Source organism: Protomyctophum bolini (genome assembly GCF_963924005.1).
Source record: "Protomyctophum bolini genome assembly, chromosome: 16".
NCBI classification, from domain to species: domain Eukaryota; kingdom Metazoa; phylum Chordata; class Actinopteri; order Myctophiformes; family Myctophidae; genus Protomyctophum; species Protomyctophum bolini.
Window position 1 is genome coordinate 4,910,365 of NC_137877.1, and position 25,752 is coordinate 4,936,116.

General features: G+C 41.8%; 1 protein-coding gene across 2 annotated transcripts; it reads right to left on the reverse strand.

Annotated features, from left to right (window-relative positions):
- Positions 1 to 779: 779 nt before the first annotated feature.
- On the reverse strand, positions 780 to 25,322 carry LOC308330996 (T-cell surface antigen CD2-like). Of its 2 annotated transcripts, none has more exons than XM_080786066.1 (13): positions 24,964 to 25,322; positions 23,307 to 23,399; positions 21,941 to 22,096; positions 19,587 to 19,718; positions 19,039 to 19,202; positions 16,665 to 16,782; positions 15,173 to 15,274; positions 13,433 to 13,453; positions 3,192 to 3,212; positions 3,015 to 3,038; positions 2,313 to 2,357; positions 1,678 to 1,728; positions 780 to 1,045 (listed from the first exon to the last, which is right to left on the reverse strand). In XM_080786066.1, the coding sequence occupies exons 2-13, from the start codon at positions 23,392 to 23,394 to the stop codon at positions 1,011 to 1,013; spliced, it is 957 nt and encodes a 318-aa protein (XP_080642192.1). In that variant the 5' UTR covers positions 23,395 to 23,399; positions 24,964 to 25,322; the 3' UTR covers positions 780 to 1,010. The 2 variants fall into 2 exon arrangements, with proteins under 2 accessions (XP_080642192.1, XP_080642191.1); XM_080786065.1 differs by having other exon boundaries at positions 21,941 to 22,099; positions 24,964 to 25,320.
- Between the last annotated feature and the right edge of the window lie 430 nt (positions 25,323 to 25,752).

Consider the following 25,752-nt stretch of genomic DNA (forward strand, 5'->3'; position numbering starts at 1 on the left):
ATAATATATATTCAAAGATTTGAGGCACATTTTCACGATCTTTCAAAAATAGCAGACCTACAAGCTCGTAGCGCGCCACTCGGTGGCGCGCTATGAGCTTGTAGATCTGCTATTTTTTCAATAGCTAAAGGATAACATGATGCTTAAAACACCAAAAGGGGTTCCCGCCCAGAATGGGTTAACGTGTTTTGATCCGTTAAAGTGTAACGGATCAAAACAGGTTTAAACTGAACCCTGGTGGGGTTTTAATTTACACCAATATGCTGTTCTAACATTTCAAGCTCGGAGCGCCTGTGGCATTTTAGTTATAACTTATTGCTGTATAGATCTCTCCATATTCTTAACTTTTTGTGTTTTAACATTTTTTTCCCCCTACTTGATCAAACGGTAACAGATCTATAAGGGTTTAGCGCTCGCCAATTTGAATCCTGAAAAGTAAGGTGTGGGTGTGTCGTGTGTGTGTGTGTGTGTGTGGGGGGGGGGGGGGGGGGGGGGGTGCAAATCAAATGCATGTCTCTGCTTTTGATGCTGTCAAGAGTTACTGGGTCTTGAGTGAGGTCTGGTAGCTCTATGGAGTCTAGAGTTACTGGGTCTTGGTTGAGGTCTGGTAGCTCTATGCAGTCTAGAGTTACTGGGTCTTGGTTGAGGTCTGGTAGCTCTATGCAGTCTAGAGTTACTGGGTCTTGGTTGAGGTCTGGTAGCTCTATGCAGTCTAGAGTTACTGGGTCTTGGTTGAGGTTCTGGTAGATCTATGGAGTCTAGAGTTACTGGGTCTTGGGTCTTGGGTCTTGTTTGAGGTCTGGTAGCTCTATGCAGTCTAGAGTTACTGGGTCTTGGGTCTTGGTTGAGGTCTGGTAGCTCTATGCAGTCTAGAGTTACTGGGTCTTGGTTGAGGTCTGGTAGCTCTATGCAGTCTAGAGTTACTGGGTCTTGGTTGAGGTCTGGTAGCTCTATGCAGTCTAGAGTTACTGGGTCTTGGTTGAGGTCTGGTAGCTCTATGCAGTCTAGAGTTACGGGATCGCAGTTTCTGCCATGAGTTCAGCTTCTGCCAAATAAATGAATACATGAATATATTTAAACCCATCTTGGCACGAAAATAATAAAAAAAGTCATAAACTTTTCACACTTCGCGACTTTTCACACTTCGCGACTTTTCACACTTCGCGACTTTTCACACCTCGCGACTTTTCGCAACTCGCAACTTTTCGCAACTCGCAACTTTTCGCAACTCGCAACTTTTAAATAAAAGTAAATCATTAATATTATATTATAAATATTATAAAATAACATAAAAATGTTCTAAGTGCATTCTATAAAACGCTTTTTCAATATAATTGTCACTCACTCTCTATAGGAATAAAGTATGATTGAAAATGACAATCGTATATTATATTAACTGGCACAGGAATTAGTCACTCGTGTGTGTGTGTGTGTGTGTGTGTGTGTGTGTGTGTGTGTGTGTGTGCCAGTGTGTGTGTGGCTATCAGAGACGCTGCTGACTGAGCGACATTCTTGCTGTATCATTCATGATTCCAAGACATGTGTCATACAGTAGGCTTGTGATTGTAACATAACTGCACCCGTAATGTTGGTGTCCTTGTGCATTTTCCTTTGTGTGGACATAAATAAATTCTTAAAGTGTGTGTGTGTGTGTGTGTGTGTGTGTGTGTGTCTTACCTTCATGTCTCTGTTCTCTGGCAGCGTTGGTGCCGTTGGACTCAGCAGCCTCTGAAAGCAGGTCAAGTACAGCATGCTGTTAATTAACAGTTATTATAATTAACAGAAATGATCAAATAATCGTTTTAATTATCATATTAATTATCAGTGTTAACCACCCATAATGTCTTTGTTTTCATTCCTACTAACAACAAACAAGATTCAGCCGAGTTCTGATTGAATCCGTCTTGAGATAAATCTGACTATACTTTATAGTAGGTACTTATGTTGTTAAATGTATAAATGTATTTATAGTCCGTTGTAATTATTGTATGTTGCATTTTCAGTTGGGATGTAAATGAGCTTCTACAGCTAAATGTGGCATATTTACATGAGATCATTACGTTAAAGGAGAATTGACGACGAGAAGGCTTTCTTACCTTTATTTTAAAATAAGCGAATTATCACAACACCCCATAGCCCCATTCAATTCAATGCAATTCATTGAGGGCTTATGGTAAGGGAAATAGCCAATAATGCGCTTTTGCACAAAATAACACCTGGACCTCTTTGGTTGGAGACGTAACAACTACAAAAAAAAGGTAAGAAAGACTTCTAGTATGGAATTCTCCCTTAAAGTCAAGTAAAGTACTTGCCTGCATTTGACACGGCTCTGCCATTAGCAGCGTGATCTGCCCCCGCTGAAGGAGAGGAGGAGAGAGAGAGGCGGACATAAATATACACCGCACGACATGACATGACATGACATGACAGAGGTGTGACAGCCAGTGTCGTTTTCATCGACTAAAACTAAGACGAAAAATGCTCGTCGACTACCTTTTTTCACTGACAAAAACGAATGGAAACTAAATGAAAACTAAGCTACGATGACTAAAACTAAGACTAAATATACTGACAATATCGTAGACAAATAAAAACTAGACTAAAATGTTAGGAAGGGACTATAGTGGACAAGAGATCCAGTATAAGTCATTTTACACTTGGTTGCATGCTGAAAATAGCCGATCTGCGACGCGTTGTGAGCTTGTAGATCGTACAGGAGTGTTTTTACAGCAAGTGTAAAAACACTCATTACGACGGCATCAAGGCCCGCCCAAAACACATTTTAGTCTTTAGTTGACTAAAACCTTGACATTTGGTCGACTAAAACTAGACCAACACTAAGACATTCCAGGTGACTAAAATATGATGAAAACTAAATGAAGTTTCAGTCCAAAGACTATGACTAGACTAAAATAGAAATGTGCTGCCAAAAACAACACTGGTGACAGCAAAGAATGATAAACGCTGAATAAAACCACAAAAATACAGATGGAAACAAACGGCTGAAAACTTGCCTGTCTCCGATCGTCGCCAGAAGTCTAGAACGGTGAAGCAAGACAAGAAATCAAAGTGGGGACATTAAATTCGACTTGGATTCAAGATCACACTAATGTTCTTAATCTGTTGCCATTACTGTTATTTCATTGTGTCCGTTTTTATCCATAACACCACACAAACTATAATTAACTCACTTGCTTCCCACGGCATGAATTCTGCAGAAGAAAAAGAAAATGTGTTAATGCAGCATTAGACCCATTTCAACCCAAATACATCTCATCTCAATGTACAATCATCTCACAACGCATTTAACCCATTCTGAACGGGAACCCGTTTTGGTGTTGGCATCATGTCATGCTTTAGCTATTGAAAAATAGCAGATCTACAAGCTCATAGCGCGCCACCGAGTGGCGCGCTACGAGCTTGTAGGTCTGCTATTTTAGAAAAATCGAAGAACGACTGACATTTTTTAAATCTGATCTCGGGTCAGAATGGGTTAATCAGACCCAGTGTGTGTCCAGTGGAAACCTCGTATGAATCTGATCTCAGGTCAGAATGGGTTAAACAAAGATATTTCCAGGTGGGGGTCCGCGTGGTCAAATAAATACAATACATACCATTTGTAGACACAGGGAGCCATTGAGAAAGAGACAATGGTCTCGTTGGATTTCAATGAAATAGAGGTTTCAAATTAATTGGGGGGGTCCTTGTCTTGACATGATAGAAAGTGGAGAGCCACTGGTCTAAAGGCCTGACCACCACACCAAACATTCTCACACGCGGCTGGGCTGCAGTGACCAGTTGGACGACGACATCTGAGCCCATAGGGCGGTGCTTCTCAATCTCTTTCATTGTCAAGGACCCCCAAATTGATACTTTGTTAGCCCGCGGACCCCCCATTTTTTTTTTCTTTACATTTTTATCCCACGATTTTGTAACCCAGTTTTCTTTTCACCCAGTGCCAATTATCTAATGTAATCCTGGGCGCTACACTTCCTCTGCCAACCTGGGGGGGCAGCGGACTGACCTCATGCCTCCTTCTATGCATGAGGAGTCCAAGCTGCTTCTTTTCACCTGACAGAGGGGAATTTCCCCGGCCGGACATAGCATGTGGAAGGGACACATTATTCCGACCAGTTCCTTTCCCCTCCATCAGGCGCCCCAGCTGGCCAGGGGGAGGTAGTTTTAGAGACCAGGATTACGGCATGTTTTTGTGAGGGTATCTACCCTAGGGGACACAGGGAGAACAATTTACAATTTACAATTTAGGCATTTAGCAGACGCTCTTAATCCAGAGCGACTTACATTAAGCAAGAACAAAAGCATGGGAATACATCACATAAAAACATTCATCATGAAACATGCGTAAGCTAAGAAAGTAACAGTGGAATATCTATATAATGAAATTTATACGTATAAACTTTACATATATACTACTATGCTATACATATGTACTATGGCGTGCTATGACTATATACAATGCAATTCTAGTGCTGTCTACATAACATGCTATAAGTCTTTTTCAAATGCTATCTAAGTCTACAGAAGTGCTATCTAGGGTAGAGTAAGTGCTATGGGCCATGATGGAGTCTGAAAAGGTGGGTTTTCAGACTACGGCGGAAGATTGGGAGTGATGCTGCAGTTCTGACTGCCATGGGAAGTGCATTCCACAGTTTTGGAGCCAGAAGGGAGAAGAGTTTGGGACGTGTGGAGCGTTGTCCCGGCGTTTTTAGTGAGGGTACTTCCAGCTTCCCTGCGTTAGCTGATCTGAGTGCGCGGGAGGGTTTGTAGGGTTCAATCATACTTGCAAGATATGGGGGAGCCATACCTTTGGTTGCTTTGAATGCCAGCATCAGAGTTTTGTATTCTGTGCGGGCAGCGACCGGGAGCCAGTGGAGGGAGCGGAGCAGGGGGGAGACATGTGAGAATTTTGGCTGGTTGAAGACCAAGCGAGCTGCGGCATTTTGGATCAGCTGGAGAGGCTTAAGTGCACATGCTGGTAGGCCAGTAAGGAGGGAGTTACAATAGTCAAGTTTTGACAAGACTGTTGTCTGGATTAGGAGCTGGGCTGATTCCTGGGTGAGGAACGGTCTAATTCGTCGTATGTTATAGAGTGTAAACCTACAGGATCGAGTGACAGCTGTGATGTGAGCTTTGAACGAGAGAACATGCAAACTCCACACAGAAAGGCCCTATCGCCAACCCCCGCCTCGGGTATGGGCACTTATGACGCGGAGGAGGGAACACGCCGCCGGTGCCCACAGCGTCCCCAGCGGGAATCGAACCCAGGACCCAGGACCCCCCATTTGAAAAAGATATGCCAGGGAGGGAGGGACCCCCATAAGAGAAGATTCCTCACGGCTCTAGCAGTGATTGTCAACATTTTAATTTCAAGGAGCCCACCGGTTTGACATGCATTAGGCTACGGACACACATTTCTATCTCTAGGACTGGGACCCCAATTTATATTGTATTATAATCAGTGTCAATTTAACTCCGGACCCTAACATGTGGTTCCATGTGTACACTCTCAGAGTTACATACTGTACATATCCATGGTTCCATTTGGTTCCAAACTATATCCATCAACAGCTATAGGACGTAGGAACCCCCTGGAACTCCCTCAAGGACCCCTGGGGGTCCCCGGACCCCACTTTGAGAACCACTGCGATAGAGCAGATCCCCTGTCCTGTTATGACTCCTAGCCTATCGGTATGCAGAAGTGGACAGTGGACAGTGGACAGTGCCCAACAGCATTGGTTCTCAAAGTGGGGTCCTGCAAAATGTATTAACCCATTTTAGACTGACGTCGAAAAAAAAGGCTTCTAAATCGCAATTATTTTCTGAAAAAACCCATGTTTCTGTGTCAGTGGTGCTCAACCTTTTTCATATCAAGGACCTCCAAGGCCACAATTATCTCTATTGGGCCACAGACCTAACCTGACGCTGCCAGATCCAAGAAGCTTGCTACACATGTTTGTTTCACAGCTTATTGGGATCTGGGATCGCGGAAGCAAATTCGATGACGGGGCTGTTCCTTTTTTTCAAGATACATGGTAGATGATTGGATGGGACCGTCTGTCTATCACCGTGTGGGCGTGCAAACACAACCAATCATATTGACGTGTCTGTATAGCTTCACATCCGGTTTCGCACATATCCCGCCCTTAGCTCACGCTGATTGGTTCGGTACGGAGCGGTTCGACGTTAGCTCAACTGCCTGCGAGATTCCAGATGGATGTGGTGTTGGGGAACATGGTTACCCAATACCGCCCCCAGCTGGCAAAGTCAGGTTACCACAGACCCCCCATCTCAAAATATGTAGTTCCAGGGACCCTCCCAGAAGCAAATATTTCAGTTAAAAATGTTCTCTCTGAAATATATATTCAAAGATTTGAGCCACATTTTCACGACTTTAAAAAAAATAGCAGACCTACAAGCTTGAACGCCAAAACGCCCAGAATGTATGAATTAATAGAGTCACGATCATTTCAACCACTTACAGTAAAACCACATATTATACTTTGGTTATTAAAAAAAACAGCAGATTTACAAGCTCATAGCTCAAAACGCTCCACACGTCCCAAACTCTTCTCCCTTCTGGCTCCAAAACTATGGAATGCACTTCTTCCCATTGCACTACAGTCAGAACTGCAGCCTCACTCCCAACCTTCCGCCTTGACGACCTTACAGGCGAATGCAAAGGCTCAACTTATGTAACAAATCGAGTCTACCACCAACGTGCCTCAAGCCTGGAACGGCTGCTTCAACAGGTACAAGGGCATAAGTTTCAGAAGGAGGAGAGGACACTGGAGACTTAGAGACATTTAGAGTCTTTTATTAGGTGCTAAAAGTATACAGAACGACTGTATAGGTGTCTACTTGGCACCTAATAAAAGGCTCTCTAAATGTCCATGCTGCTTCAGTGTCTTCTACATACAATGCTATCTAAAGTTACATAAGTTGAGCAGAAGGAGGCTGCTCAACTTATGTAACTTTTTATGTAGACATATCTCTCTATATGTGCATATAGTTTCATTATATAGAGATATTCCAGCTTACGTACTGTAACAGTCAGTATGCAATGCCAGGTGGCATTTTTTATTTTTTAACTTTTTAAGTATTTTGTTCTTGCTTACTGAAAATTGCTCTGGATTAAGACTAGAGCGTCTGCTAAATTGAAAATTGTATAGGGCATCACAAAATTGTGAAAATATTTGTACCAGCGGATTTGGTCACATTTTCAGAAAACCCTTAAAAACATTCATAAAAATACAAATAAATTCAAGATTCTTTTGTATGACAAAGAAGTATTTGCTCCAATCAACCTATCACAGAAAAATAAAGAGTTGAACAAATTATTGGAAAGTCAGGACTATCATGACAGTATGTCCTTTACAAACGTATGTAAACTTTTGATCACAACTGTGTATATCTATATATACAAGTGAGAAGTGGTACCCATACTCATTCTTCATGCTCTATCTCCGACCGAACCACACTTTCACCACACATCTCTATATGCAAAATAAATTCGGCACGCTCCCCGAACTGACATAGCCTATTTTTTAGCCCTTCAAGTGTCTCATTTACTCTGCAAATATTACTTTTATGAAACACGCTGTTATTGCTCAACGTCAACAGCCTACGTCACAATCGTCATGTTGGCGTCTACCAAAATCGTCATGTTGGCGTCTACTACGCCAACTACGTTCACTTAATGGGGCCAGTCTTTCACAGTGACACACATGTTACATGAACCACGCGCCCGGGATGGTTTCTACCCCTCAATGTCGTATTTGCTGCGCCCTACGCTGTTGCCACAACACAAGGAATTTAACCACGCTACTTGCATACACTGCAACTCGCTTACAATTCGCAAACCTGGCAACACTGCCCTCTCTTACCAGCCCCGCCCCCACACTAGCTTGACAATGTCATCTCGCGCAGCACAGAATCTGATCTCGCGCAGGACATTGATGAGAGACAGAAGGAACAGGAGAGATTATACGATCGCTATTTCGCTTATTCCATCTAAATCTCTTTATTTACAAAAAAAATGACTCGACGATTCCCTTACTTACATCAACATTGTTCTTTGTCAATAATCGGATTGGGCCAAAATATCACCCTTACACCGATCACTTTGCCTATTTTCGCCACACAGCCAATTTACTTCCGCGAGCGGCCGGGCCATTCCGCCCATGCGAATGCATGGAGAAAAAAAAGAGACGAAAATCCAACTGTATCGGAGCAGTGCCACACACACACACACTCAGTCACACACACACACACACACACACACACACACACACACACACAGAGAGGAGTTGACAAGTGAGAGAACGAGACGGCTGTTGCGTTTCACCATGGCCAGTGCTGTTGTAGACAGCGACGACGATGATACACGGAAATAAGTGTGGAAAAGAAAACGAGTTCCGTATCCCAAAGGCAACACGTCAAATATGGGCCAGCATCTTAGCAGACATCACAAAGAAATCGATCTGTCCAACGACGATGGTACAAAGACAACAACACAGCCAACTATATTCTTATAGAGAAAAGCTCTCAGCTAATTCGCCCCGTGCAAAACAATTAACGCACGGAGTTGCGGTCTGCATAGCTGCAGACATGCGACCACTATCAGTGGTGGCAAACGCTGGCTTTCAATATTTAATGAGAGTTGCAGAACAGCAGAACCACGTTACAAAATGCCATGCAGGTCACACATGTTTTCACTCCTAAAATGTATAAAACTAATAATACATGTGAAACGTTGCCCGTTAAAATCGTTTTGTGTAAAAGATCGTCAAATATATGGACGTTAGTACTGTTAATTCAACATCCGGTGAGGGGAGGATACGGATTGTGTATGGAAATCAGCGCATACAGTGGGTGGGCTTTAGACCGGATGTAAGCCACATCCACTAAATGTACACTAAATAGAAATAGTATAAAATACTGCATAAAATGGTGTAGCCTACTGCAGCTATTTATAACCAGGTAGTGTATAAGTGAAATTACACACTTAAATTAGTATTTAATACTTGAACTAACAACAGATGGGTCTATATACTATTTGTCTTTTCTTCTTTTTTCTTTCATTTACTTACTTAGAGCTTAACAAGAATGTTACAAGTCATCTCATCTTAAAGAAACATTTAAAAAATGTTAGGGCATAAAACCCAAAGTTGTTAAACCTTTTCTTATTCTCATTCTGATTTGTTATTTATAGAAAATAAATGTGACTTATTGGGAAACAAGTGTTTTTCTTTACAAACCAAGATATTGGCCTAAATTATAATGAATATAGCCCTCAATGCTGAAAAAGAAGGTTTTAAAAAAATAGATTGAAAAAATTTAATCAAACATCGAAGCAAATCGTGAGCTTCAAATCGAACATTGAATTGAATCGTGGACTAGGCGAATCGTGATAGCGAATCGAACATCGAATCGAATCGTGAGCTGCAAATCCAAAATTGAATTGAATCGTGGACTAGGCGAATCGTGACAGCCCTAATGTATACATACGCCTGCACGCACACACACGCACATGCACGCCTGTAAGGCCCCCCCCCCACACACACACACACCAACATGCGATTCATTAAATAACTATTTCTCCGCACGCGCGCACACAACATTATTCACGTGAAGCCTACAGGGAATTACAGACGGAATGTATATACACACACACACACACACACAGTCCCGGCTCACATGCTTAGAATTTATAGATGCGCAATTTTGGGATTATTTTTGTACATTGAAAAAATATTGGGGGTCCTTTGCTCTTGCCATGACAATGTTTGAGAACCACTGCTCTAAAACAATATTAGACAAAGTTTGAGACACAAACACATTGCTCTCTCTCTCTCTCTCTTCTCCTTTTGTATAAATTAAATAGGCCTATTCATGATTCTGCTTATAGAGAAGTAGCCTATGTTAGTTTGTTTTATGGACTTGAGAGCTACTTTCAAAACCACCAGCACAACATACCCACCAAATAAAACTATCATCCCATTGCTGCAAATAGTGACAAAATGTAATTGAGGGGCCTTTCATATAGGCTACATATAAGACAAACGCACATGGAATGGGAAATAGAGGGGGGACAATGCAAATCGTAGGCTTTTATTTTTGTTGGTATTTGACTTTGCTACTGATGATTGTAAGCAACAACAAGTATTGCATTGTGTGTTTGAGCTGACAGGCCCTTTTTGATGTCAATCACTCAAGTCATTTCAGTTCATCTAAAGCGGAAGATGCAAAAATCGTTTTTTTTTATTACAATTATATATATTTTTACTGCCATGTCATGTGGTCTACCTGCAAAGCCTTTGTAGATCGTGATCTACCATTTGGGCACCACTTAACGTCAGATCAGGGGTTTTTGTCGGCCAGCGCCAACAATGCTCCCCGAAAGCATAATCGCAGCAAATACCGGGCAGTGTGTATGAGCCTTAACATGTTGACTACACTACACTACACATAATAACTAATAACCCGTTTTCAGCTTAAAGCAATTATATTTCATTGAAGCAACTCCTTAGCATTGTTTTCATACCATGGATGTGATAAGAAAATATCAAACATAAGGGAAATATTAAATAGTATCGGGTGTACCAGTTTGGCCTTTTCTTTTTTTTCAATGGGGCAATACATTGATTAAACAAACGTTTGATTGATTGAGTTGTACAATGTTATACAACCCTAAACTACTTTTCGAATACACTACACAATACAATACAATTTCAGAACATATAATATTGGCCAATATGTCAAATATGTAAATATTACATATCCCATTGAATGGAAGCGGACCATTTGTAACACATGTTACAAATGACCCGCTTTTGCAAGTTTTCTTTGCAGTTGCTTACAGACCAGAATGAACGTGAATTCCGTCTAAACACCATGCAAACTAATGAAGAACATAAGCATGAACACATCCATGTGGATTTTTATTCACCAACACCAAAGACAAACATTGTAGCACACATATACTCCAGGTGTAAAATTATACGCATTTTGAAGGTAAACACTTCAAACTTCCTGGGCACGTAGAGTACGTTGCTGTACACATACTGACGCCATGGCGTCATGGTGGCGTTGACCAATCAAGATATAACGTCCATGTTACAACCGTGAAGCGTTACAACCTTGGCGGCTCTCCCCTACATTTGTTACTAACATTAGGTTGTGGCGAAGTAGAAACGTGGCCAGCAGATACTGTGTTTTGGACAAACAGGCTAGGTATTGGTGTTGATTTGGGTCAACTGGACAAACAGCGTGGTGTTGTTTTGTGTCTGTGTTTGTGTTGGAGCGCCTCAGTGTGGCCGTACAGGTCATGTGCAACCTCTTCCACAGAGAGATGGAGACACTAAATCTCAGCTGGACAAACATGTTTGCATGCATGCATCGCTGCCTTGCATGCTGTGTGCTACTGTTGAGTCTGTCACTTACTTTGACTGATTTATGGCATTGTCTTTCTGTTCAAATCCAACTATGTTAATTTAAGAAATCTGGGCATATAGGTCATTGTTTCTTCACTGTGCACACGTGTAGCCTATTGTATGTCAGACTGTATGTCTGTCCCACAGTCACAATCCTTTAGTAATTAGGCTGTGGAAATATTCACGACAAAACAATGGTACATTTCCAATAACCCATCCGTTACTACATGTGGAGTCAACTCCCGCCATTTCTTTCTTCCCATAGTGCGTGGCGAAGTAGCTCTGGGATGAGTGCGCGCGAAGCGCGCACGAAATTCTAGTAATATATATATGAAAAGTTTTAACACACATCTTTGCTTCTGGGGGTCCCCCCGTCACAACATATTTTAACCCATTCTGACCGGGAACCCGTTTTCGTGTTTAGCATCATGTTATGCTTTAGCTATTGAAAAATAGCAGATCTACAAGCTCATAGCGCGCCACCGAGTGGCGCGCTACGAGCTTGTAGGTCTGCTATTTTTGACAAATCGAAGAACGACTGACATTTTTTAGAATCTGATCTCAGGTCAGAATGGGTTAATCAGACCAGTGTGTTGTCCAGTGGAAACCTCGTATGAATCTGATCTCAGGTCAGAATGGGTTAAGATGGGGCTCCACAGCCAAATGCATATCATTTTAGGGGTCCTTGACATGAAGCGCTGCCACACAGAGCTCCAGTTCACTGGAGAGAGACGGCACAGCCTGCATTGTTTGTAACATATTTCTGTTGGCACGCCGTCAAGCCGTTACGTTACGCGGTGGGAGTAGGAAGGAATGCACGTCCGCGTTCCACTGTCAAGTCACATGACGCGGGACCGCCGCGGGAATGTTGAAAAGTAAACGTTCGACGGGATAGTGGCTCACATTGGGTCGCAATGGGACGAGTTTGAACCCATTTAGACCTGAGGACGATTGTACAAAATGTCTTCTAAATCCTGACAGTTTTCTGAAATGCCTATAGAGCGCCGCAGTCCCCGCCCCCTCTCAGAAAAGCGAGTGGCCCAGGAAGTGGAAGCCCCATGCATTCTCCCATCGGCACTTTTAATATAATTTATTTAAAGACGGTTACGCCGCGGACAAAGCCAATTCGGATCGTGACGAATCATGACAATGAACACAATATTTTGGGACGATCAAATCATTAGAAAGAAGAAAAGAAAGTCAGGAGACAACACTATTTGTTTTGTTTTTCGTCTTATAAATTATTTGATCGGCCCAAAATATTGTGTTCATTGTCATGATTCGTCACGATCCGAATTGGCTTTGTCCGCGGCGTAACCGTCTTTAAATAAATTATATTAAAAGTGCCTATGGGAGAATGCATGGGGCTTCCACTTCCTGGGCCACTCGCTTTTCTGAAAGGGGGCGGGACTGCCCCCTAGACTGGGATTGGTCTAGCTTACCCCAAAATATCTATTGGTTGGTTACTTACAACTTGTCCAAAATGCAGCTGCCAGCGTGCTGACAAAGACCAAACGTATAGAGCACACATTACACCGATTTTAAAGTCCCTGCTTTGGCTGCATATACATTTTAGAATAGATTTAAAAATGATTTTACTTGTTTTTAAAACATCGAACGGAAATGCACCCGTCTATTTCTCAGAAATGCTTCCTAAATAATGTGCCACTAGTTATTTATTTCACCCCCAATTCTGCAGATATAATAACGCAGCAGGTAATAATGTTTTGGTTTATTTTTCCCGAGAACCACCCCCAAGGCACCTTTCTGCTGTCAGTGTTACATCTCTCTAAATAAATAGATAAAATAGAGCAAAAAAAAACTGCCTAAAGTCATTTTAATTAAAGAGATGATGCCTGATGAAGGTCTGATGAACAATAAAATCTAAACTCAAGTGAAGACAGTGTGCAGGATTATTTTTCTCTAATTAAAAAGAGCAAACAAATGAATGAAGGGCAGAGCATGTTGTGATTTCTTACCCGTGTCGTAGAACCAGAAGCCTGAAAAGAACAAACAAACAAATAAGTCAGACAGATATACTTATAGTATATAATATTAAACCAACAATGTGATTTTTATAAAAGTCAAGTCAGACGCACATATCAGATACAGGTGATGGTATTCCTGCCTGACGCACCTCCTCCAGTGCCTTTTGAACAGGTGTGCTGTGACACCTCACTGAACAGAACACCTCTGTGGGCCTAGACGGGTCATCAGCTGCATGGGACCACCATTCATCAACGTTTGGCTCTTTTAACCCCAGTACGTCTCATGGTGGCAGAGCGATGGCCACCCCCTGCTGATGCCCTAGGTGTTTGTCCCCCAACTCTTAATACAGTATTAAATGTTGATCAAATTCAAGTCAATATACCATCTGCTGGGTCCTTACCAGGTTATTATAAGTAAGTAAAAGTAAGTAGCCTTGCCGAGCCATGAGGCCCATATAGGGGCAGGAGCCTATCTCCTGTTTCTGTAGCCATGAGGCAGCTTGATGTACAAGTACACCTCCTGGACATGACGCTAGTATGTCGCAGGGACTTATACCCCCAATCCAACCCTTGATGCTAGAGTGCTAAGGGTCCCATTTTTAGAGTCTTTGGTATGACCCGGCCGGGGATCGAACCCCGACCTCCCAGTCTCAGGGCGGACACTCTAACCACAAGGCCACTGAGCTGGTTGTTGTAGAGAACACGTTGCGCTGTGACTGTGTTGTGAGCTTGAAGATCTTCTAGCCTGTTGCATATTACTGCATTTCTTTCTGACCTTGTTGAATCTCGGCCCGACTAATCCATTCTAATTATAAAACACTAACACTGAACATAATAGAGCACCGAAGTCTGATGTCAATATCGGTAGAGGGCGCAAATCCACAGGTTCATGTACTTTTTATTTGCATTATAATCCCCATAGGGGGATTTTAGATCGCCTCATATAAGCCTCATATAGCATTTCTGTAGACTTAGATAGCATTTGATACAGATTTATAGCATGTTATGTAGACAGCACTATAATTGCATTGTATGTAGCCATAGCACGTCATAGTACATTATGTATAACATAGTATAGTATATATGTATAGTTTGTATGTATAGTTTCATTATATAGATATTCCACTGTTACGTTCTTAGCTTATGCATGTTTCATGATAAATGCTTTTTATGTGATTTTATGTGATGTACAGTACGATGCTTTTTTGTTCTTGCTTAATGTAAATCGCTCTGGATTAAGAGCGTCTGCTAAATGCCTACATTGTAAATAAGAACTGTGTTTGAAAAATAAACATGTCATCCCGGCCGCTTCACTCATATGGATATGAAGAATCAACTGACTGAGAGAAAACGCTATACTGAATTAGTTACATTTTCGCTAGAAACAGACTGCATCATAATATGAGTGACTGACTGCCATAAACGATACAGAAACACCTCCCTGACAATAATGCCGAGACAGCTTGTTTATTTTTGGACCACAGCGCTTATAGTAGACGATATTAAGATCACCCCATCGAAGGGATGAGCGAGTTACGTCAGGACTTCGGTGCTCTATAAAAATGAAACTAGAACTAGAAAGCGTTTTCACAAAATAAAAACTAAACTGAACTATATCAAACCCACATTAATTAAAAACACCACTGAACTTGAAAACAAAGCCAAAACAAAATTAAAAGAAAGCACCAATGCAAAAAAGATGCTAAACCATATGATAACCTTGGTCCTTACCTGCTTTGGATCTGTGCACTAGAGCCACCACTACAAGGACAGCAAGCAGGCAGATGAAGACGGTCAGCCCCGTCATCCACTTCTGACCTTCCACTGGTTTCTCTACAGACGACAACAAGCTTGGCTCAGCTTCACACTGTATTCTAAAGACTGCATCATACTAGTACAGTATATAGCCCACTTGCCTGGATGTGAACCCGGACATCATGTCGAGTACACACCAACGTTTTATGTTAGAAATGTTGAGTATGGGTCCCCAGCATGTAGAAACTGATGTTATAAATGTTGAGTATGGGTCCCCAGCATGTAGAAACTGATGTTATAAATGTTGAGTATGGGTCCCCAGCATGTAGAAACTGATGTTATAAATGTTGAGTATGGGTCCCCAGCATGTAGAAACTGATGTTATAAATGTTGAGTATGGGTCCCCAGCATGTAGAAACTGATGTTATAAATGTTGAGTAGGGGTCCCCAGCATGTAGAAACTGATGTTATAAATGTTGAGTAGGGGTCCCCAGCATGTAGAAACTGATGTTATAAATGTTGAGTAGGGGTCCCCAGCATGTAGAAACTGATGTTATAAATGTTGAGTAGGGGTCCCCAGCATGTAGAAACTGATGTTATAAATGTTGAGTATGGGTCCCCAGCATGTAGAAACTGATGTTATAAATGTTGAGTATGGGTCCCCAGCATGTAGAAACTGCCGGATGCTAACTTGCATATGTTGAGCAATTTTCATGATTGGCATAATATGTGACCATACCTATACCTACCTATTTCTGTATCATATTAACCCATTTAGGCCTGACGTAAAAAAATGTCGTCTAAATGACAGTTTTCTGTTTCTGTATCAGTGGTGCTCAATATTTCATGTCAAGGACCCAAAGAATTATATGTATTTGGCCACCGACCCCCATCTGAAAATATGTTGTTCCAGTGACTCTCCCGGAAGCAAAGATTTGAGTTAACAACGTTCGCTGTGAAACTATATATTCAAAGATTTGCGCCACATTTTCCCGATTTAAAAGAAATAGCAGACCTACAAGCTCGTAGCGCGGCACTCGGTGCCAAAAATGGTGATAAAAAGATTTTTGCACGAACGCAACGATATTATGTTTTGTGCTCGTGTACATCGTTGATTTTTACTCTGTTACAGCACTTCAGGTCAATCTTGGTTGTTTTAAATGTGCTTCATCAATAGTTTGATATGAGATATGAAGATACAAGGTTACAATATGTGAGGTTTTAAGGCCTATTCATAGTCTGGATTTTCGGTGGTGAGGTGACCACCGCTCCGGTGGTGAGCTGACCACCGGAGCTGAGATAACGTTGAGCGGTGGTGAGTAAAAACAGAGAGAAGGGCTGGAGCGGTGGCGGCGGCGGTGGTTTGCTCTTCACCGCGGCTCGTGACGTCATGTTGTAGTTTGGTGGTCACCTCACCACCGAAAATCCAGACTATGTATGAGCCTTCAGTGGCTGAACTTGAACTCACCAGTCTCACCAGAAGTTCTGCTCATTTTGCTCAGAGGGTTGACCACAGGTTCACTGCTCTCCTCACTGACCTGGTTCACCAGAACACACCTGAACTCCTTGTAGTCTGCATCTCTCTCCTAGAGGAACAATTAAAACATTTAAGACCTGAGGACGATTCTACAAATGCCTTCTAAATCCTGACAGTTTTCAGAAAAACAGTGATTCTCAAACTATTTCATGTCAAGGACATTTGACTAGTGCGGACCCCCATCTGAAAATATGTTGTTCCAGGAGGGATCCCCCAGAGCTCTGACAGAATATGCATTCAAAGATTTGCGCCACATTTTCACGATTTTTCAAAAATTAAACTCCTTGTAGTCTGCATCTCTCTCCTAGAGGAACAATTAAAACATTTAAGACCTGAGGACGATTCTACAAATGCCTTCTAAATCCTGACAGTTTTCAGAAAAACAGTGATTCTCAAACTATTTCATGTCAAGGACATTTGACTAGTGCGGACCCCCATCTGAAAATATGTTGTTCCAGGAGGGATCCCCCAGAGCTCTGACAGAATATGCATTCAAAGATTTGCGCCACATTTTCACGATTTTTCAAAAATTAAAAGTGCTGATTCCCAGTTTGGGTACAGTGTGTCACGAGTAGGAAGGGTTAATTGAATACATACACAGGAGGACCACAACGGAAACTAGTCCCCAGGAGCTTCTTTGCGTTATCCTTTTAGCCTTGATGTCCGACTGTACCATCATGCCGTTTTCATTTACGACTAACAAAGTACTCAATCAAAATATCTAATAATAGCTGCATGTTGTGAGCTTACAAGTAGATCCACCATTTCACTATATATATATATATATATATTATTTTTTTATGTTTTCTTTGCGGCTTTCGCCTTTATTGTATATTTTTAGAGAGACAGACAGTAGGCTGACAGGAAATGGGGGAGAGAGATGGGAGGAGTGACATGCAATGAAGGCCGTCGGGATCGGGAGTCGAACCCGCGGCACACTGCCAGACTCGGACTACCGGCCAAGGTGCCTGGACCGCTGAGCCACGGCCCAGGCCCATTTCACTATTGTACTTATATTGATTGATTGATTGATTATTTATTTATTTTCGTGTCATGCACACCTTGTGCCCAACCCTCATGGGTTTATAAGACACCATTTCACATTTGCAATTACAGCATGTTTTACAATACATAATTTATGCATTTTACAGCATGTTTACATTACACAATTCATTATACCAGTAAGACGCGCAAACGCGGGAAGCGAACGCAGCTCGTACACATTTGGGTTTTGGACGTATAGCTGCTTTGGGGACTCCTTATATGGTTATGGCTGAGTCATGGTGACGTAATCACTCAGCTCCATATATGGGCACAAAAGCGGGACAGACAGACAGACACACAGACAGACACACAAACAGACATGATCTGCTAGGTCTCATAGTAAGTGCTCACTGCGTTCGCAATTACACCTCAGATGTATACAGAGTACTCTGTCTTCTTTCCCAAGCTTGACAAATAAAATCTGCTACAACGAATATTAAGTACACAATTATCTTAACCCAATCTGGGTGGGAACCCCTTTTGGTGTTTTAACTAAGCATTATGTTATACTTTAGCTATTGAAACATATATAAAAATAGCAGATCTACAAGCTTGTAGGTCTGCCATCTTTGAAAAATCGTAAGAAATGCGGCACAAATCTTTGAATATAATATTCTTTCAGAGCGAACATTTTCTTAATTTCTACGTCAGGCCTAGATAAAGGTACTTGGTTCAAAAATGGTGTGATGTTTGACTTTGTCCAAATTTGCCCCATACCCGTACCATAGACTGTAAAAAATATGGACAAAGCGTTCTCCGGGTCTAACATGAACGTAAAATGAAGCCTGTCAGTCCTTGTATTGTAAGTCGCCATCTTTCCGTTTTGGCCCAGCTGGCCATTGGCTGGCCCAGACAACGAGGCGGGACTTCCCCCCTTCTTCTCCGTTGGTTTTTATTTTGACTCGAGTGGGAGGGGAATCCCGATCATAGAATGTAACGGTAGCCACGCCCCTCAGAACATACGCGACTTTATGGTCATTTCTTTAATAAATGGGACCATAATTTTCCAAAAAGAATATTATGACATTAGAAATGAGACTTTAAACTTGGGACTGGAAGAAGAAAGTATTCATGACCATGTTTATTAAGGTAATACAGTCTAGGTGAAGTTGGGCCCAAATACATGGACTTCTATAGGGCTATGGGTTTTTCTGGGCCCAATGACAGCGCCACAACAGGCCATTATATGAACTTTCAGGAAATCCCGATTTCCTCAGTGGCTTCACAAAATATCTGTCTGACTGCCCCCCCTGGTCCGTACCTTAGTGATATTAAGCTGTTTTGGTAAGTCCGTCTCCTCGAGGACGTCTCTCCTCCAGATGACCTGGTGCTCCTGGGCAGAGACGTCTCCTCCATCACAGCTCAGAAGACAGCTGGTCAGTCCCTCGTCACATCTCCAGGATACGGTGGGCTTGGACACAGGAGCTGACGGGATAATAAACTAATAGTTATTAGTGCTTCTTTATAACTAACCCATTCTGACCTGAGATCAGATTCTAAAGAAATGTCTTCTACATCCTGACAGTTTTCTGAAAAAGCTATGTTTCTATGTCAGTGATTCTTCGATTTTTCTAAAATAGCAGACCTGCAAGCTCGTAGCGCGCCACTCGGTGGCGCGCTATGAGCTTGTAGATCTGCTATTTTTCAATAGCTAAAGTACCGGTATAACATAATGCTTAGTTAAAACACCAAAAGAGGATCCCGCCCAGAAAGGGTTAAAAAACCCACCCACGCACACGCACACACACACACACACACACACACACACAAAGGGTCGACCTATACTAGTTTTATACATAATATACTTACATATAACTTTAAGGACCGTGCTGCTCCTGGCGATTGGTTTTCCGTTGACCTCCACTTCATACTTGCCGCTGAAGTTTCCAGTCAAACCCGAGATCTTCAACTCTGCGGTTGAGATGTTCAGGGTAGCCCGCCCTGGAGGAAAGGCGTTGACATGGTTGGTTTAAGCCTGTCACGATTATCATTAATCACGACAATATGTCAGAATCTTTTCTATTCACCTGTAAAAAAAAAAATGTATGTGTTTTGAAAGCATTTCATAATTATTCAAAGACATGCAAACATAACAGACCCACAAACTCACAACGTGGCACAATTTGTGAGCTTGTCGATCTTTTTCGTATACAATTTATTAAATAATGGTTTGTTTTGGATCATTCGTAACAATCATTGTCAGTAACGTCTTTATCAGTTATTTGTCATAACTGCCCTGTACAATATTTCTTTACAAAGCCTATCCGACACAGGGGTAAGGAGTCGACACTATGGCAGGTAAATAAAAATGTTGGGACATTGTTGTGGAGTTTGATTTGGTGTTGCCAAAACTGCAAAGTGCACATTTGAGTGAGGACTCGTCTGCTATAAACACAACACCAGATAAATAGCTATAAACACAACATGAGATCACGACACTGCTATCGGTATTCGGTATCGCTATCGGCTAAACACAGAAATCGAGGTATCCGGATCGGATCGGAAGCGAAGAAAGTGCATCGGCCACTAAAAGCACCGGGCAGCGAATCTTACGCAGTTGGTAGGGAATAAGACCATTGTCCAGTCAGTTGGTAAGGGAATAAGACCATTGTCCAGTCAGTTGGTAGGGAATAAGACCATTGTCCAGTCAGTTGGTAGGGAATGAGACCATTGTCCAGTCAGTTGGTAGGGAATAAGACCATTGTCCAGTCAGTTGGTAAGGGAATAAGACCATTGTCCAGTCAGTTGGTAAGGGAATAAGACCATTGTCCAGTCAGTTGGTAGGGAATAAGACCATTGTCCAGTCAGTTGGTAGGGAATAAGACCATTGTCCAGTCAGTTGGTAGGGAATAAGACCATTGTCCAGTCAGTTGGTAAGGGAATAAGACCATTGTCCAGTCAGTTGGTAAGGGAATAAGACCATTGTCCAGTCAGTTGGTAAGGGAATAAGACCATTGTCCAGTCAGTTGGTAGGGAATAAGACCATTGTCCAGTCAGTTGGTAGGGAATAAGACCATTGTCCAGTCAGTTGGTAGGGAATAAGACCATTGTCCAGTCAGTTGGTAGGGAATAAGACCATTGTCCAGTCAGTTGGTATAGGGAATAAGACCATTGTCCAGTCAGTTGGTAGGGAATAAGACCATTGTCCAGTCAGTTGGTAGGGAATAAGACCATTGTCCAGTCAGTTGGTAAGGGAATAAGACCATTGTCCAGTCAGTTGGTAGGGAATAAGACCATTGTCCAGTCAGTTGGTAGGGAATAAGACCATTGTCCAGTCAGTTGGTAGGGAATAAGACCATTGTCCAGTCAGTTGGTATAGGGAATAAGACCATTGTCCAGTCAGTTGGTATAGGGAATAAGACCATTGTCCAGTCAGTTGGTATAGGGAATAAGACCATTGTCCAGTCAGTTGGTAAGGGAATAAGACCATTGTCCAGTCAGTTGGTATAGGGAATAAGACCATTGTCCAGTCAGTTGGTAAGGGAATAAGACCATTGTCCAGTCAGTTGGTATAGGGAATAAGACCATTGTCCAGTCAGTTGGTAAGGGAATAAGACCATTGTCCAGTCAGGGCAGCCACATTTGATTTGAAGTTTTTATTTCGCTTCTCCAGACAGACAGTACAAGATGTCATCATGTCACAGACAGTGCTCTCCCTAACCTGCTGGTAAAAAAAACCATGGACCTTCCCAGTGCTCACTGACTACCTGTGTGCTCACTTAATTAAATAGCCTCAGCTGTGCCCCCAGAACTGCCCATCACCTTCAAAACAAAAGCATTAGCTGCAACAGAAATAATGGCTGCAAACAAACCAATTAAGCAAAGCAACTTAACCCATTCTGACCTGAGATCAGATTCATATACGAGGTTTCCACTGGACACACACTGGTCTGATGAACCCATTCTGACCTGAGATCAGATTCTAAAAATGTCAGTCGTTCTTCGATTTTTCAAAAATAGCAGACCTACAAGCTCATAGCGCGCCACTCGGTGGCGCGCTATGAGCTTGTAGATCTGCTATTTTTCAATAGCTAAAGCATAACATGATGGTAACACCAAAATGGGTTCCCGTTCAGAATGGGTTAAACTAAAAATAAGAAATGCATTACATATATAACAGAAATACTGAAATAGAAAATGACTGAATATAGCTCCCACAATACCTCTGAACTGACGGTAGGGTTCAATAACCCCTCCGTCGCGGTCCCACTCGATGGCCAAGTGGTCCCCGTGCTTCCATGATATGGAGGTGACGGGTTCTCCCACAGAGGACAGGTCTGGTCTCAGCACCACCACGTCTCCAACGCTCCGGTACAGATCTTCTGGAAAACGACCAACAAAGCAAATCACAAAAGGCTGTAACAGAAAATGTATGTGAAGAACATGCACACACATATATATATATATATATATTATCCTTATAATCCTTATAATAATTCAGCGAATCTCTGAATGTCTGAATGTGTGTCACTGACAGCGAATTATCTCATCATTAACTGCACGAATCACTCCCACTTTTCACACAGGCATGGACCATAATTATATGGAGGTCTTAACGGAGCCCTTTTTCCCATTTGACACATTAATGATTTATAATGAATTTATTAGTGGATTAAAAAATGCAAAAATGGGTATTGTACTGTCAATATCACATGAATATGAATGCAAAGTAGCGGTCCATGTGTGGACAGGCTACCTGTCGCCGTTGTGCATGGTGAGATGTGTGCAAACCGTGTAGTTTATTCAGAACGGGTAAGGACTAGTATATATGCCCCCAACAATGTCTCCTCTTCTCTTGACCAGTTCACACTGTGTAAAAGAGACTTCTCTTGGCCAGTTCACACTGTGTAAAAGAGACTTCTCTTGGCCAGTTCACACTGTGTAAAAGAGACTTATCTTGTCCAGTTCACACTGTGTAAAAGAGACTTCTCTTGGCCAGTTCAGACTGTGTAAAAGAGACTTCTCTTGTCCAGTTCAAACAAGTTATTATTATATCCCATATGAATCCCACACAGTGTTAATTGTGTTGACTAAGACTAAAGACAAAGTCGACTAAGGTTTTTAAGAAGACAAAATAGGACTAAATATTTTCTGCCGCAATTAACATTGCATTGAGACTAACTAAGACTAAGAGTAAAGACTGGGCGACGTCGACTAAGGTTTTTCAGAAGACTAAATAGGACTAAGAAGACTAAATGGTGTGTTATTCAAAAGACTAGGACTAAATCAAAATATTGTGAAAAAATGAACACTGATCCCACATGAGAAATCGAGCATGCATGGGATGGGTGCGGTCGCATAAAAGGTTATAGGCTATATGACGTGATGTTTTCCAGATCTCCCTCCTCGTAACTATGAAGGGCTATATACATATTAAACTGGATGTTCAGAGAGTAGGCTGCAAACCAAAGCGAACGAGTTTGTTTGTTACCCTCTGTGTGAACAGTTACTAAACAAAACCCCCACAACAACAACAAGTCAACAGAACAGACACAGAGACAGTCAAAGAACGAAGTGAAACAAACGTACGTGACTGTGCTCTGGTGATCCGCACGGCGAGGCAGAGAAGAACGCACCACCACAAAGCGGCCTGATGCAATGAAGAAGAACGCCTCATAATGTCTGGGGCTGCGTCCGAATTGCTAGGGTTGTTCCCTACTCCCTATCCCCCATACGGGGATCCAGACTCTAGTGGACTCTACTAGTGATGATTTCGGACAATACTCCCTGTATGGGGAGCACCGACTCTGACGTCAATATCGATAGAGGGCGCTGTAGTTCCGCGGGTTCATGTACTTTTTATTTGCATGAAATCCCCATTAGGTTTTTTCAGATCGCCTCATAAAGAACTGTTTGAAAAATAAACAAATCATCCCGGCCGTTTCACTCATTTGGATATGAAGAATCAACTGACTACAAGAAACCAATCAAAACGCTGCTGCTGAATTTCCGCTAGGAACAGACTGTATCAAATAAGTGACTGCAGACTGTCACCTCCCTGCAAGGACAGTTTGTAAAGTTATTTTTAAATTCATGAATGAATAAAGAAAAAATAGGTTAATGAAAATATGTTTGCAGGCATTTAGGCCTATATATCTATGATAAAAAGGTTATTTTAAAATCATAGGCCCATAACAATGGGCCTATGATTATTATCAATAAATTAATATTAGGCTATATCCATTATCCAGCAATATGAAAACAGTGCACAACCTTGACAATATATGAAAATATCAGCAGCATGATTGAATCTTAACCACATGAACCCCCGCTAATCCTGGGGCGGTCTATAAGCGATCTATAAGCAACGCGCGACGTCCGTGTTGTGAGCTTGTATACTTTTACTTGGGTACTTTTGGTAAAGAATTACCAAAAGTAGCCGATCTACAAGCTCTGCTCACAATACGGACGTTTGGTGTTAACAGAAACAGCAGTCCAATAAATGACTGCCTAGTGCCTACACAATGAAGTTTTAATGCATTTATCGCAATTCAATGAAATAATGTTAGATAGCATATTTTTTCATGGCAGGAATGAATTCATATTAATAAAACATATGTTCGGACACAATTAATATGTGTCTCACATGTATTTACTATTTAGCCTACGTTTGTGATAAAGAATCTCACAAATATATTCTACAGCAAGCAACTGATTCCTCTCCTAACGTCATGCGCTGGGCCTGGGTGATACAATGAATCAGATTAGTAATAGGCCTACTATTGCAAATGAGTAGATTTATTATAAATAAAATAAAACAATTTCAAATAAATGCACAGATCATTTGTCTCGAGATCTGTAGCTTCGAGATCCGCCAGGGAAGAAAAGAGGGGAAAACGAAAGTTTAAAAAGTACATTTGTGTTGATTTCTTTCGCTGGTTCAACTTCTGCCTCTTCTGAGTTGGAGCGCAATGAGCGCATGCATGCAGAAGCAGCGCACGTGCGCAAACGCATGCATGTGCGCTCAAGAGCGAGCTTGCGCAATGCATTATGGGGCAGATTTGCTTCGCTGTGTTTTTGTAGTGACCATCGGATGCTCCCTACAATTCCCGGTGCATTGTGGGATACTTCAGTCCACTACGTTAGGGTGCAAAAATGCTCACTACATATTCGGACACTATAACAAAATGGCGGAACCTCAAAGTAGTGCACTATATGGGGCATAGGGAATGATTTCGGACGCAGCCTGGGTGTTTAAAGATTTAAAAAGACGACCTTATTAATTAAAAGGTCCTCGCGGCGATCATCTGAATGTCTTCTTCTTCTTCTTCTTCTTCTTCTTTACGAATCCATTACAACGGACGGCGTTGTATGTGTTTTGTTTTGTCACATACAACAACAAAGAGCCGAGAGACAGACTTGCATTCTTACGACCAGCATGTTGAAGTGAAAACGAAAGTTTAGCCTAGTAATAGTTAACTTTATCTGCGTTTCGAGTCATGTGTTGTCATTAAATATACAGGACAGTATGTATGACACCCTGACAATGCAAACTGTTGTTGACTGACTGACTGTGTGACACTGATTCAAATGAAATCAACCTACTTCTTGCAGCTTCTGTCCATCCGAGTTCTATGCACAGGATGATGCTCTCGCCCCCTCCAGTGTTCATATGCAGTTACTACAACAATGACAACTTATGAAAGCGAAGAATTACTAGTAGACTATACTAGCATGTTTTGCTCCAGTAAAAGTATCAAAACTCAAAAACTAGTGTTACAAGTCAAATTCCAGTGTTCAAAATGTACCTGAGTAAAAGTAGCCTATAAAAAGTAAGAAAGTATACTCATTGTGCGCAAAATTATATTGAAAATACTGGTGTGTGTGTGTGTGTGTGTCACTTCCCACTCCCAACTTATTGATTTATAATATAATATAAAAATTGAGTAGATCTACAATGTTGATTTTTCCCTCTGATGTCGTTATATAGTGACTCGTGCTATGGGTAAAACAAATTTGAATGAAGTAAATAAAA

Excerpts from the sequence above, each read along its gene's own strand:
- LOC308330996 (XM_080786065.1), bottom strand. The coding sequence starts at position 23,394 with ATGAGGCGTTCTTCTTCATTGCATCAGGCCGCTTTGTGGTGGTGCGTT. Across the intron at positions 13,454-15,172 it reads AGTGCACAGATCCAAAGCAG|GCTTCTGGTTCTACGACACG; the intron begins GTAAGGACCAAG and ends TGTTCTTTTCAG. Across the intron at positions 3,213-13,432 it reads CTTCTGGTTCTACGACACGG|AATTCATGCCGTGGGAAGCA; the intron begins GTAAGAAATCAC and ends TTTCTTCTGCAG.